The 13,045-nt window shown below is 46.8% G+C and overlaps 1 protein-coding gene across 1 annotated transcript in view; it reads left to right on the top strand.

Annotated features, from left to right (window-relative positions):
* The window catches only part of stpg4 (sperm-tail PG-rich repeat containing 4), a gene marked incomplete at both ends in the record, with an annotated part of 12,064 nt that extends 863 nt beyond the window's left edge, over positions 1-11,201 (top strand). Inside the window, 5 exons of the mRNA XM_083658586.1 lie at positions 1-237; positions 1,767-1,831; positions 2,143-2,188; positions 10,645-10,749; positions 11,091-11,201. The exon at positions 1-237 is cut by the window's left edge and continues 21 nt beyond it. Coding sequence (XP_083514712.1) covers positions 1-237; positions 1,767-1,831; positions 2,143-2,188; positions 10,645-10,749; positions 11,091-11,201 — 564 coding nt within the window. The remainder of the gene's footprint in view (positions 238-1,766; positions 1,832-2,142; positions 2,189-10,644; positions 10,750-11,090) is intronic.
* Positions 11,202-13,045: the final 1,844 nt, after the last annotated feature.

Raw genomic sequence — 13,045 nt, 5'->3', positions numbered from 1 at the left:
TACCACGTGCGGGACTTCATCGAGGAAGCGGAGCTGAACCCGGTGAGGCAAACCTACGGGTTCAAAGGGCCAGGCAGGAGTAAGGTCCAGACTTGGGGTGCGCCCAGTGGAGATCTGCTTTTACCCGGGGCGTACGACTACCCCGACTCCACCCAGCAGCTCCTGATGCGCCCCGCCTCCTACGCCTTCAAAAGCTGCCCCCGGCCAGACATCATCACCCTGGGCGTCAGAGATAAGGTGAGGGTCGCTGCTGGGCGTGCCAGATAATGATATGACCCGATATGACCGCCAATTTCTTCATTTTACAATACAAAAATACAAATGTGAACACTTGGTTCAATTAAATATTACTGTTAGTGTTCATAGCCTACATGCACTCTTATTTCTTACTTGATAAGGAAAATGCATTGTGAGTGAAAATTATGAAAGAGATTTGTTGAGAGTGTTATTACATTATAATCATAAAAAAAAATACAGTCAGCAATATAACAAAGGCAATGATCAAATAAGTTATGTTACTGGCAAAAATACTACTATACTATACTACTGCGGAGCGCGTCATCATTCAGAAACCACGACCAAAACGGGGGGAAACAACGCCCCCCCAATCCTATGTCATGTGTTGCACACAAAGATCATATATACGGAAGATGAACACTCCAACTTACTTCCTTGACAGCTAGATCCACATTTTTCTTCTCGCCAATTCTCAGTGGCTTCCTTGTTTTGCTCGGGAGTACAACAAAAACTTTAATTGTTGATTTTTTACATTTGTTATCTGCGCAGCCCCACCACACAACAGCTTTTAGCTATGTTTAATTCAAGGAAAATGACGCTGGTGTATGGAAGTGAATGGAGCGCTTTCCCCCGTGATGGGCGTGGTCTATTTCATGCAGTGTTCTCTATAGGCAGTAATGACATCATAGGCCTTGACTCTACACATGCAGCCTGGATTATAGTATCTTATTCAAAACAAGGTGTAATTAGTAATCAAAGGCGCTGACACAGCGAAAACACTTCAAAGGACTACTAACGGCGACTAGATGACGAGCGATAGGTCAGCTCACGTCTCCTGTGTCGGCTGCGGCCATGAAGTTGCATTTCAACACACCGCAAACGGGCAGCTAGCACCTACGTTCTGCACCTGCGTGAGACCCGATTCATGAAACACTAATACCATTTCGCTCACTTAAACGGTTTCGTAATATACCAGCTACTTCTAATCGGGGATATGCGTGATAATAAAAAGTTGCAAACGACACTGGCGAAGGTCAGCCCTTGTCTGGTCTTTTGCTGAAAAATAAGGAGAAACCGCACTAAATCAGAGTGATTTCTCTACCCCTTGACCAGCCAATCAGAGTGATTTCTCTACCCCTTGACCAGCCAATCAGAGTGATTTCTCTCACAAATGACCCAACACTGATTCAATTGTCGGGTCATTTGTGGAAAAAAAAGCAGCTGCCTTCAAAGCAGACTAGATCCAACGTTGTGGGACACACACCACAAATACTAGAGCGTACATGACATGGCCGACCTCGACGAATGGGCTCGTTGTGCTCGTCAGGGGGCTTAACACTATTCATTCCTTCATTATGTTTTGACAATGTGTTGACGGTGGAACGGCATTGTGGCACCCACACACCACAATGGCTGCCTTATCTCGTCTTCAGACTGGATGAAGATAGAAAACAGGAGCACTTTGTCGTCAAATGCCTCTTCTCAAACGAGTGCTGTTGTATCTCCACTCTCTTCCTCCCTATCGGCAGGACGTAAACACCTCGCCGTGCGACCACAACCTGACAGCTGAACCGGTGGAGAAGCTCCCCTGCACGTAAGCGCTTGACAAACCGCCTCCCCTCAGATCAGCCTCCCTCTTGAGTCACTATAGTGGCGTGCAGACGTCCCGTGAATCATCATCTTGATCACCGAGCTCCTTCCTCTATCCTCCGCGCAACTTCTCGTCCCCCCCTCTCTCTCTCTCTCTCTCTCTCTCTCGAATCGTCTTCGAAAACAAAGATGGCGGGAGCAATCTCCATCCCGCTCTCGTTTTTCTCTCCCCCCTCTGATCACACGTTCTTCTTTTCTTCCCCTCTTCTCTCTTTTTGACAGCCTCTCTTTCTTCTCTGTCTCGTCTCCCCGCAGGCATGTGATGTTTCGGTCTGCCGTGCAGCGTATCGCCTTTCCGCCCGTAAGTATCTAATCACCAAGACCTGCTTATTATCTCTTTCCATTGCCCACAAAAAGGGTCCATTTACAATGTACTTTCAATAGGTTTGGGTTACCAGCTACCCTATGACCTCATGTTGCGATCTGCACCGTGCACAAGGAAGTCAGCTATGACAACCATAACGGTCAGGAGGAAAACCGATCCCAGAGGTTGGTCTGATTATATCATTTGCCCCATTTAAGCGCCTGTTATGGCACTATAGCTGCGCTGGCTGGCTGGCTGCGCTGGCTGGTGATGGGTCAGATTGGTTCATATTGCAGGGTTGCAGCCTTACCAGTGTGTGTGCCCACGGCCGGTAGCCGGTGGATATCTGAGACGCGCTGGCAGCTGCCGGGTGTTGACAGAGAAGGAAAGGCGCTAAGAAACCCCCAGGGCGTTATTACTGCAGAGTCGGGAGCAGTTTTCTGCCTTCGGCGGTGTCACGCCCGACTCGGAGACAAGTTTATTGTCAAAGGTTAAGCGGCGAAGCAAATCCCGTAGCGACCGGTGGTCAGACAGCTGATGCCCCTGATGGCGATGGACAGGTTGGATTAGATATTAGTAGGTCAAAGGTCAGCGAGCGGGCCTAATGGTTTATGCTGGGAATCTGTGTCCGTATGCAGTGCGTCCACGCCGTGATGGCAAAGGAAGGAATTTCTGATCATATAAAGATATGCACATAGTCAACGTGACGTCACCCGTTGGTTTGTGGGCCTCCTGTTTTGAAGCCTTGAGTTTGTCATTTTGACCGTCGCCATCTTGGTTATTTGGTGGCAGAAGCAGGTGGCGTGAGACCCGGGGTTTCCCGCAGCACGGCCTGCTATCGGCGAGCTGCGCCATCACTGGACAGGCGACCTGTCAATCACGCCCCGGAATATAGTCTATTTTACGGTATGTCTGTCCTACTCTAAATGGGAGCATAATTGACAAAATGAACATCCTGCTAATGACTTGACTTGAAACTAGTGATTGAGACAATCAACTCATCAGGAAAGTGTTTACTGAGGTCATGATCAAGTGAGAAGTAGGGTCATCAGGTTGAGTTGCCTCCTGTTGGCCATTCAGCATAACGCAGGTTTATGGCACTTCTGCATTGGCTTCATTTTGCAGAACTAGTGGTTGCCCCTTGGTTCTGCTTCTGATGATATGCAAACTGATTTCCCCACATTACAAAAGGGAAACCTCCAGTGAACTGACAACAAAAAGAATTCTCTTATTCTGATTTGACGTAATTTCTCCATCCCGGGGCCGTCGCGTGTCCTACATGTGTCCTACATGTGTCCTACATGAGTCCTACATGTGTCCTACATCTCCTACACAACACGTTGCTTTGTGCAACATATCTCCTGCACGTAGCCTGGGTAAACCCAGCCCCCACGTGACCTGCTCTCAGACCTGCTCTCAGTCACTAGTCACTAGTCACCTTGTGACTGTAAGCAGGGTAAGCCTGAGAGCAGGTCACTGGGGGCTGGGTTTACCCAGGCTATCCTGCACGTCAGAGGAGGTTTTTCCAGTGAGGCATAGGAGGATGGTCCTCCTCTATTAGATTGGGGATTTTATATAAAAAAAAATATTATAATTTTTTTTTTTTTTTTTTTTTTTTTTCATTTTTAAATTTTTTTTTTATAATAAAATATCAATCAAATGTGTTTTTTCTTATGTGCAGACGCTCATTTTTCCATTCATTATATTCTCATATGCTTAAACAACAGTGACCTGAACTGATGGAAAGGAGAGCTCCATGCAGAGAGTCACTCTGGCCCTGGTCCCAGCCTTTAGTAGGCAGATAAAAAAACTTTGCCCTGTGGGTGTTTATTTATTTGGTCATTTATCTAATGAAAAATATGATTGGTTGAAAAACACTTGCAATTCACAGAAACCTGACAGAAACACGTGAGAGTGATGTGTTTTCCCACCAATCACATTGAGCTGGAGGTTCGCACGCCCTTACCCTGGTTAAACCAGGTGAAATCTAATTGGTTGTTGGTTGGATAGATGGCTGACAGTGATTGACATTCTGTATTGTCCAATGCTGAATAGCCTACGTCTGAAAATCGTGTTGAATCCGCAGCGCTCCATTGGAAATACAGGAAATGAAGACCTGACAGGCTAATAGATAGATTTACAGACAGTAGCACCTATATTTTCCCCTTTCTCTTTTCCTATTAACCTATATTTTATATTATCAAGCAGTAAGTTAGCTCACAAGCCAGACAGTCGTTGCATTGTATTACGCGGAGTTTAGAGAGGGCAGCGTGGTTCACACGGAGGACAGAGGCTCACAAGCAAACACTGGGATAATTTAACCTCATCGGCTGCACTCGCACCGGCTACAGACTGCATGGATATTCAAGTAAGTCAATTCAGTTCGAGTTATCCGGGTCTTCTACTAAATTCGGCGTCCACCAAGCAGTGCTACTTTTTCGTATTATATTGTTTTATGCTGAATAGCCCGCCATTTGGCGATCTTAAACTCGCACATTTTTTAACTGAATTTGGCAGCGCGGAACCAGCGTGGAACGAAACAGCAATTTGCATAGCAAATTGCAACGAATCTTGTAGCCTATGTTGGACGTAGTGAAGTGTTTTTGATTGATTTGTTCATCCATCAAGCCTTTTACTGACAGACTAACTAACTAACTTAAGTTTGATGTTGCCTGCTGTAACAGTGTGGATCTATAAAGCGGTCTGTAGCCTAATAATTTAGAAGAAATAAGGAATCGATTGGGACGAAGCATGTCAACCTAGGATGTCGGGAAGGGGGGGGGGTAAATAACGCTCCAAAGTTGATGAATTGGAATGTAACTAACATGTTGATGCAGCAGCACTGTTGAGAGTGTGTCCCCCTGTACTGATAATGATGTTATCTATCACATCCGCTAACCTGTTGCTCGTTGAACAAGTCGGCATTTATCAGCTCAGCTGCACCGTCAAGCTAGACGTAAGGTGGAAGAGGACAGCAGAGAGAGAGAGAGAGAGAGAGAGAGAGAGAGAGAGAGAGAGAGAGAGAGAGAGAAAAATTGCCCACCCAGTGCCCAATTCGGTGTCTGTTCTTTTATTCCTGGTGGGAATCTTTTGCTTTGGATAAGGATTTCTCTGCTGACTGCATGGATTTCTTTTGTGCACAATCTAATGTGCTTTTCGCTTAGGTTACTGTAGGCTACATCACCTTCCAGACGGCTTCTAGAAGAAAAAAATGCTTTTAAATGAGCTGTTTGATCAAACTATTTATAAACCTTATTAATAAAAATGCTTATAAATGAGCCATTTAAATTAAATTAATTAATTTGACAAATGAAAGACTGATGCTGATTTGCAAAATGCAATTTAAAATGTGCATTTTTTAATCCATTTTCATATTCTTGCTTATTCGTTTTCATATTATTTGTCCTTTGCATAATTAATTTCGCCTTTACTTTACCATTAGACAACTGTTTTACTTAAAGCACAATTATGCCACACTGTATACAGGTATGGCGCGCACACGGAAAAAAAAACGCCCAAATTTTTTTGGGCAGTACTCACATTATAAGCTGCAGCAGTGATCCTTCTTTATCATCACCAGTAGTTTGAACACTGATATAAATAAGCTGATGAAGGAGACTAGTCAGTCCCTGACTCTAGCTAAACTCACTGGTAGAAATCTCACCTGTCTCACTCTTTATGTTGTGTTATTGTCAGTGTGAAGAAATCAGAAGCTTAACTCCCAACAGCTCATATCTCAGTCAGCTGAGCGGCTGTGTCGCTGTCTCTGTCTGACAGGTAGACTGTTGGTTCGATTCCTGATGGAGGAGACATATTACAGCACTGCCCTGTCTTTAACATCACCAGCGTAGCGCCTCCTACAGGCAGATACACAGAGCGACACAGCGCCTCCTACAGATCCACTGAAATGGACACTGTGGACAGACTGCAAAGAGATCCAGACATGTCATATACTGAGTCTAGAGCAGTTTTTCAAAAAGTTATTTTTATGCCTAGCAGCAAGGAGGAGCAACCAGAACAGTTCCATAAAACATATTTCCGATGTCAGTAAAATTTCAGCTCTCTGTGGTTTTCTGTCTCATAACCCTCTGCTCATGTCTCTGCAGAGGTCAGGGGGGGAGAACATCCCCCCCTTTAGATCCAGGCAGTGCCAGCTGAACGGGATTAGAACCCACAACCTCTGGCCCCGGTGTCACTGTGTGTATTATTCCTTCACACCACCAGCTGCCCTTCACACTCACAGCTCTTCTCCGGGTGCTCTTGTCTCTTCCCTCTGCCTGTCATTATTCAAAACTGACTGAGGCTCGAACCCACGACCGCAAAAGTGGCTGAGGTCTCAATATTGCCGGGCAGCAAGCCTACTCTCTGTGCCACCAAGTCAGACTGATTGAATGAGGTTTTCTCAGGGCTTTAAATGACTCTTTCCTCTGGCTGTCGACATTCAAAACTGACTGAGGCTCGAACCCACAACCTCAAAAGTCACTGTGGCTCAAACCCACAAGCACCAAACTGCTAGACAGCAATCCAACTCTCTGAGCTAGTGGGCCATAGTGATTAAGACTAGACGATTAAAGTATAGTCTTTATGCATCTTAAAATATGTTTTGAAGGGACCTTTTAAGTTGAATAGTATTTGAATTATATTAATATGACGTGAGTTTCTATTCGCCTTGCACAGAAAACCTTTTACTTTTATAAAAGGAAAAGGGGCTAGTGCCGCACTAGCTTCCTCCCCTGTTTCCAAGCTCACCAGCCACCACTGCTGCACGTGCTGCTGTGCTTGGAAGTCCTGTCTTGAGAGCTGAATACAATTGTAGTAATAATCCTCAACATTTGCATATGAACAACTGTCCCACTCTCTATCACCGATTGCTATAATGCAATAGTGATGAAGTCATGTGATAAGGTCATGTGATGAAGTCATGTGTTCCACGTTTCCAGTTGGTTTGGAATAAATAGGAGAACTGGGTAGTTAGCATGAGCACTCAAACCGAACAGAGACAGACACTCCAAGCTCCGCCCACACTGTTTGATTGACAGGTGAGCTCTTGGAATGAGACACGTCATCTTCACTAAAGCCTCCATTGTCCTTTGGGATCTACAGATGGAAAGTTCTAGTCTGGTTAAGGAAGATACCGGGGGGGGGGGGGGGGGGGGGTACCTGCTGACACCCATAATTGACAAAAGGTCAAAGTTGAAAGGTTTCACAGACATTTGCAGCATGTGCCAGTTCTCCACGCCACACTGGGAGCACGCCGCAGTCACAAATTAGGCCAGGTGCCTTGGCTCCAATACACACACACACACACCCGCACACGCACACACGCACGCACGCACATGCACACGCACATTCACACGCACATTCACACTCACACTCACACACACACACACGCACACTCACACGCACACTCACACACACACACACACACACACACACACACACACACACACACACACACATGCACACACACACACACACACACACACACACGCACACACATGCAAGCACGCCCACACACACGAGTGGTACCGTCATGGCAGACACACCCGTAAGAGAGTTTCAGTCCCCCAAGTCCTCTCCACCGGCTCCTGTGAAATACACCTGCATTAGCACCTCTGGGGTGCAACAGGTGGGGCACACAGGCCCAGCAGCAAACTGAACTGCCCCCCCGGGGATCACATGGCATGTAACGAGGTGGGCACACAGGCCCAGCGGCAGAGGATCGAGTGAACTGCCCACCCGGGGATCACATGACATGTAACGGTAGCAGGCGCACGTCTGAGGGGCAGACGAGAGGAGAGAGAGACCTCCCTCCCTGTCTTCCTCACTCTCTCTCTCTCTCTCTCTCTCTCCCAGAGAGAGAGAGCTGGTCCTGTGTTCAGGGACAGGGAGACAGTTTTATGTCTGAGGAGGGGAGGGTGTGGGGGGGGGCGGGCGATGCTATTTCTGCATGGCACGCCGCTGGTGATGACCACTATGTGTGTTAGTGGGTGGGAGGAAAGGAGAAGTGAAAGACAAGGAGAGAGAGAGAGAGAGAGAGAGAGAGAGAGTGGGAGAGAGGGACAGAAACTGACTTTTGATGTTACTAAATAAAACATAACGCTGAAAAATCACCAAAAAAAAACGGAGACAGAGAGGGAGAGACCTGAGTGTGTTGGTGAAAGCACCGCTCTCTCATTTGGGTCTACAAAACAATAGAGGTTATCATGTACAGTAGGTCAATATGACAAGTATAGTATGGGCAGTTTCAGAGACCTTTAATAGATAGAGACACCCCACTCCAGGCTCCGCCAATCATGAGAAATGGTACCCTCACGGTCTCCTAAGTGAGCGTCGTCATCAGCTTGTGATTGGCTGTCTGTCAATGGTATAACAGTTCATTGGCTGACCAGTCTCCTAAGTGGGCGTGGCAGTGGCGTAACCTCTGTGGCAGAGATACAGGAAGTGACTGGAAGTTGGGGTGTCTCTCTGGCAGTTTCTTGCACCTCTGCTGCGTTCACTTTAAGTTTGCTTTGTTTGTCCAGGTGAGAACGATGCCATTTGACCTCGGGTGGCACCTAATAAATGCGCCGACACACCTGAAGATGCACCTTGGTCCTCTTCCAGGAGAACTGTGGCGGTGCTGCTTTGTTAGGAGATTGGATGTAATCCATCAACAGACTAGAGTAGAGTGCAGATCTCTGCCAGGCACCGGGACGCCTGACCATGGCCAAAACAAAACCCAACTGCAAAGGGAACCGCTTGCCAATAACAAGGCAATGTTAAACCGCCACATTGTTTAATTGAGTTTGGCGTATGGTCAAGACTGAATGGCACATATCGTGCTTATATCCTGTCTTACAGTAGCCTATAGCAGGGATACTCAACTTGCTTTGCCCGGGGGCCACTTTCGTGAAATGATAGAAGGCCAGGGGCCAGTTAATAAACAATCAATATACATTTTTCTGTAGCGGATTGTAGGTTTTTGGGGTTTCAGCCGGAGTTTAGTCTGACAATGTTGTGCACACCGGATAGTTAGTTAGATTAAGTACATACATAAGTGCCTGGGTAGCGAGCAGATGGCGGTATTTGACAATTTAGCAGCTAAATCATAGATTATTGAAAGATATTCCATATTCCAGACTGAAATGCTATAACAGAAGTGGAGTATTGGCCACAATGACATGAAAATTTGGACACTTATTCAGCGGGTATCTTGCATGTTGCGTTCAGGTTCACTGTAAAAAACAAAAAAACAAAAACAAAATGCAATTCCATCGCGGGCCACCCAGGGGGCGCCCGTGGGCCGCATGTGGCCCGCGGGCGGCCAGTTGAGTATCACTGGCCTATAGTATATTGTATACAATACAGAAAACAATGAAAATAAAGCAACAAATTGCAGCCCCCCCAAAAATCAATAGCATTATATTAGGTTATAGGATACTACTGTATAGTTGATATATCCTGGTTTTCATTAGTGTGACATTTTATTGTGCCAATTGGGTTGCTTTATAATGGGGAGATGTACCCATCCCACGTAACGGTCGGGTAACGTCACAGGGTTTTTTCACTGGGTCCGATGTCCCTAAAGAATTTGTTTGACCAGACAAATGTACTGGTCACGTTTCGATAAGTTACAACTAGAGGGCACTCGGTAGAGTGCATACCTCCGCCACGGCATGTTATCCCCATTGCCACGCCTCCTTTTGGCCAGTGGGCGTGGAAAGTTAATCACTTTGTCCTTGGCCCATGACCAGTGTTTCTACAAAGTCTCATGGTGTCACGTGAATCCGTTTGGAAGTTAGGCGCCTTTCCGTGATTGGACACGGCCACAATAGTCTACTGGAAATTTCTTGGACCCAGTAATGTTGTTTCTTATGAACTTAAATACCCCCTTAAAACCCCTTTTAGCAACCAAGTTGAATTTCATCCACTAGGCATAAATATGACATTTCAATCATAAAAGTTCATAAGAAACAACATTACTGGGTCCAAGAAATTTCCAGTAGACTATTATGGCACCTTGCCTAAAGCCTAAAGAGTAAATGTGGAGTGATACCAGAGGTTTAGCGCAGGTTTAAGCAACCACCACCACCACCCCCAAAGCTGTACAACCACATTTTATTTACCTGCCGCATGTTTTCAGGAAGAAGCAGTTGCAGTGACCAATCAAAATGAGTTCAGGGTGTGTTCTTCAATAAACTATACTGCAAAGGAGGGTTCCCATCTAAAACAATCTCAATAAGACTGCATGATTGTCAGTTTCTAAATTCAAAGCTACCAATCATTTGGACCTTGATTTATCTTGCATTGTTTTATGTAGGAAGTAAACAACCATTAATGGTTAGGACCAAAGAAAACAAACTGCAGGTGTGATCGCACCCAGGACCAGGAGCTTTGATCTGAAATATATTATTGAGGTTTGATCAGTCAATCAATCGATCAATGACGACTTCTATCTCTGAACCCCCCAGAAGGAGGGACCTGCCCCGTGCCACTACAACCCGCAGACAGGACCAGGCAAAGCCATCACGTCCTCCTTTAGGTCCACAGTGCCGCGGCTCCACCATGTCCACTCTGTGAGTCCAACTATCTCGCTATTCTCTACTTACAATACTGTCTGTTTAAAGCGTTGTTTCATTGCATCTTAACATCCTGCTACTGCAGATAGACACATTTTCCCAGCTTTAAACGAACGTAAATGTATATGGCTTTTGAGTAGTGTTGCAGAAGGATTCTGGGCAAAATCGCCACATTTGAGAGTAAAACGGTTAGAATTCTACACACTATATCATTTGCATGCAGCAATGAGAGTGCCCTCTAGGGGTTGAAGCCCACTTTTGCAGTTGGGTCTGCCAAGTGGCTCATCTTGGGTTCTGCTGACATCACCAAGAACTGCCCCTGTGTGTGTGTCCCACAGAGGACCCCGGGACCGGGGACTTACGAGCCGTCCTGGAAGCTCGGTGGCCGCCTGGATGCGCAGGCTGCGACGGGCCCGTCCCACAGCCTCTTCTTCCGCCATGTTGTCTAAGGGTGGACCGCGTTTCCCACAATGCCGCAGGTCCCACCAACCCACCACCACCCAACCTCGCTTACCGGAACACACACACACATGACCCTGCCTTGTTTATTTGAGTAAAGTCACGGATTGTACAGAAAAAAAAACAGTCTCTCATTACTTGGGACCAGTGTTTGTTTGCGTGACAGCGCAGCTATTTTTAAGACATAATAAGCCCGCGTTCCTTTCGCTCAAATCGCGTTAGCGACGCCGGCCAGGGAAGCAGAATGATCTTATCTGCAACACAGGGTACTTCATGAACTACTTGTTCCCGGTATTGCTCTCTCTCTCTGTCCGTTCATCTCTTCCTCCCTCTCTCTCTCTCTCTCTCCCTTCATCTCTTCCTCCCTCCCTCTCTCTCTCTCTCTCCCTTCATCTCTTCCTCCCTCTCTCTCTCTCTCCCTTCATCTCTTCCTCCCTCTCTCTCTCTCTCCCTTCATCTCTTCCTCCCTCTCCCTCCCTCTCTCTCTCCCTTCATCTCTTCCTCCCTCTCCCTCTCTCTCTCTCCCTTCATCTCTTCCTCCCTCTCTCTCTCTCTCCCTCCATCTCTTCCTCCCTCTCTCTCCCTCTCCCTTCATCTCTTCCTCCCTCTCCCTCTCTCTCTCTCTCTCTCTCTCCCTTCATCTGTTCCTCCCTCTCTCTCTCTCTCCCTCCATCTCTTCCTCCCTCTCCCTCTCTCTCCCTTCATCTCTTCCTCCCTCTCTCTCTCTCTCTCTCTCTCTCTCCCTTCATCTCTTCCTCCCTCTCCCTCTCCCTCTCTCTCTCTCTCTCTCTCTCGCTTCATCTCTTCCTCCCTCTCTCTCTCTCTCTCTCTCTCTCTCTCTCTCTCTCCCTTCATCTCTTCCTCCCTCTCCCTCTCCCTCTCTCTCTCTCTCTCTCTCTCGCTTCATCTCTTCCTCCCTCTCTCTCTCTCTCTCTGTTGGCAGTCGGGCCGCTTCGCCTTCCTACTATCTCTGCCCCGCGATGCACTCAGGAGGAGGAATGCTGCTCGGCCATGCGTCACATGCGCATAGCTTAGCGCGGCATGCTGCACACTCTCAGATAACACATTGGGCATTAAAGGAGGCCAAGGCAACAATAAAACTGCTATTCTTATCGCTACCTACGCTGCATACAACTACTCGCTCTGCCTTTCCCCGACCAACACAACAAAACAGCGGCCCCGGTAATGGAGGACGTGGCGGAGATAGGAATCGACGACTAGGAGAATAAATGGCGCGCGGTGGAGATGATGACATGCAGCGGAATAGGGAATAAACAAATAAGAAAACACATGTTATTACTGTGGTCATGCTTTTTTGTGTTTGTGTTTGTGTGTTTATTTTTGCTGAGCGTGCATGCACACTCGCTCTTGTCACAGTTGTTGAGGGAGTGGAGAGTTATTCATTCATAGAGACACTGCGTAACGCGTCATCATTCAGAAACCACGCCCAAGACGGGGGAAAACAGAAACCCCCCCTCCAATCCTGGCGTTCTCCTATGTCGCGTGCACGGTTGCGTGTTGCACAAAAATATCGTATATACGGAAGATGAACACTCCAACTTACTTCCTTGACAGCTAGATCCACATTTTTCTTCTCGCCAATTCTCAATGGCTTCCTTGTTTTGCTCAGGAGTACAAAAAAACTTTAACTGGCGATTTTTTACATTTGTTGTCTGCGCAGCCCACCACACAACAGCTTTTAGCTATGTTTAATTCAAGGAAAATGACGCTGGTGTGTGGAAGTGAATCCCCCGTGATGGGCGTGGCCTATTTCATGCAGTGTCTCTATTGGGCGCGCCTGGATTTTCCTATCCATACTGGGATTCAAAACGAC

The sequence above is a fragment of the Poromitra crassiceps genome (assembly GCF_964638095.1).
Source record: "Poromitra crassiceps genome assembly, chromosome: 22".
NCBI lineage: Eukaryota > Metazoa > Chordata > Actinopteri > Beryciformes > Melamphaidae > Poromitra > Poromitra crassiceps.
This window is presented reverse-complemented; position numbering and strand designations above follow the sequence as displayed.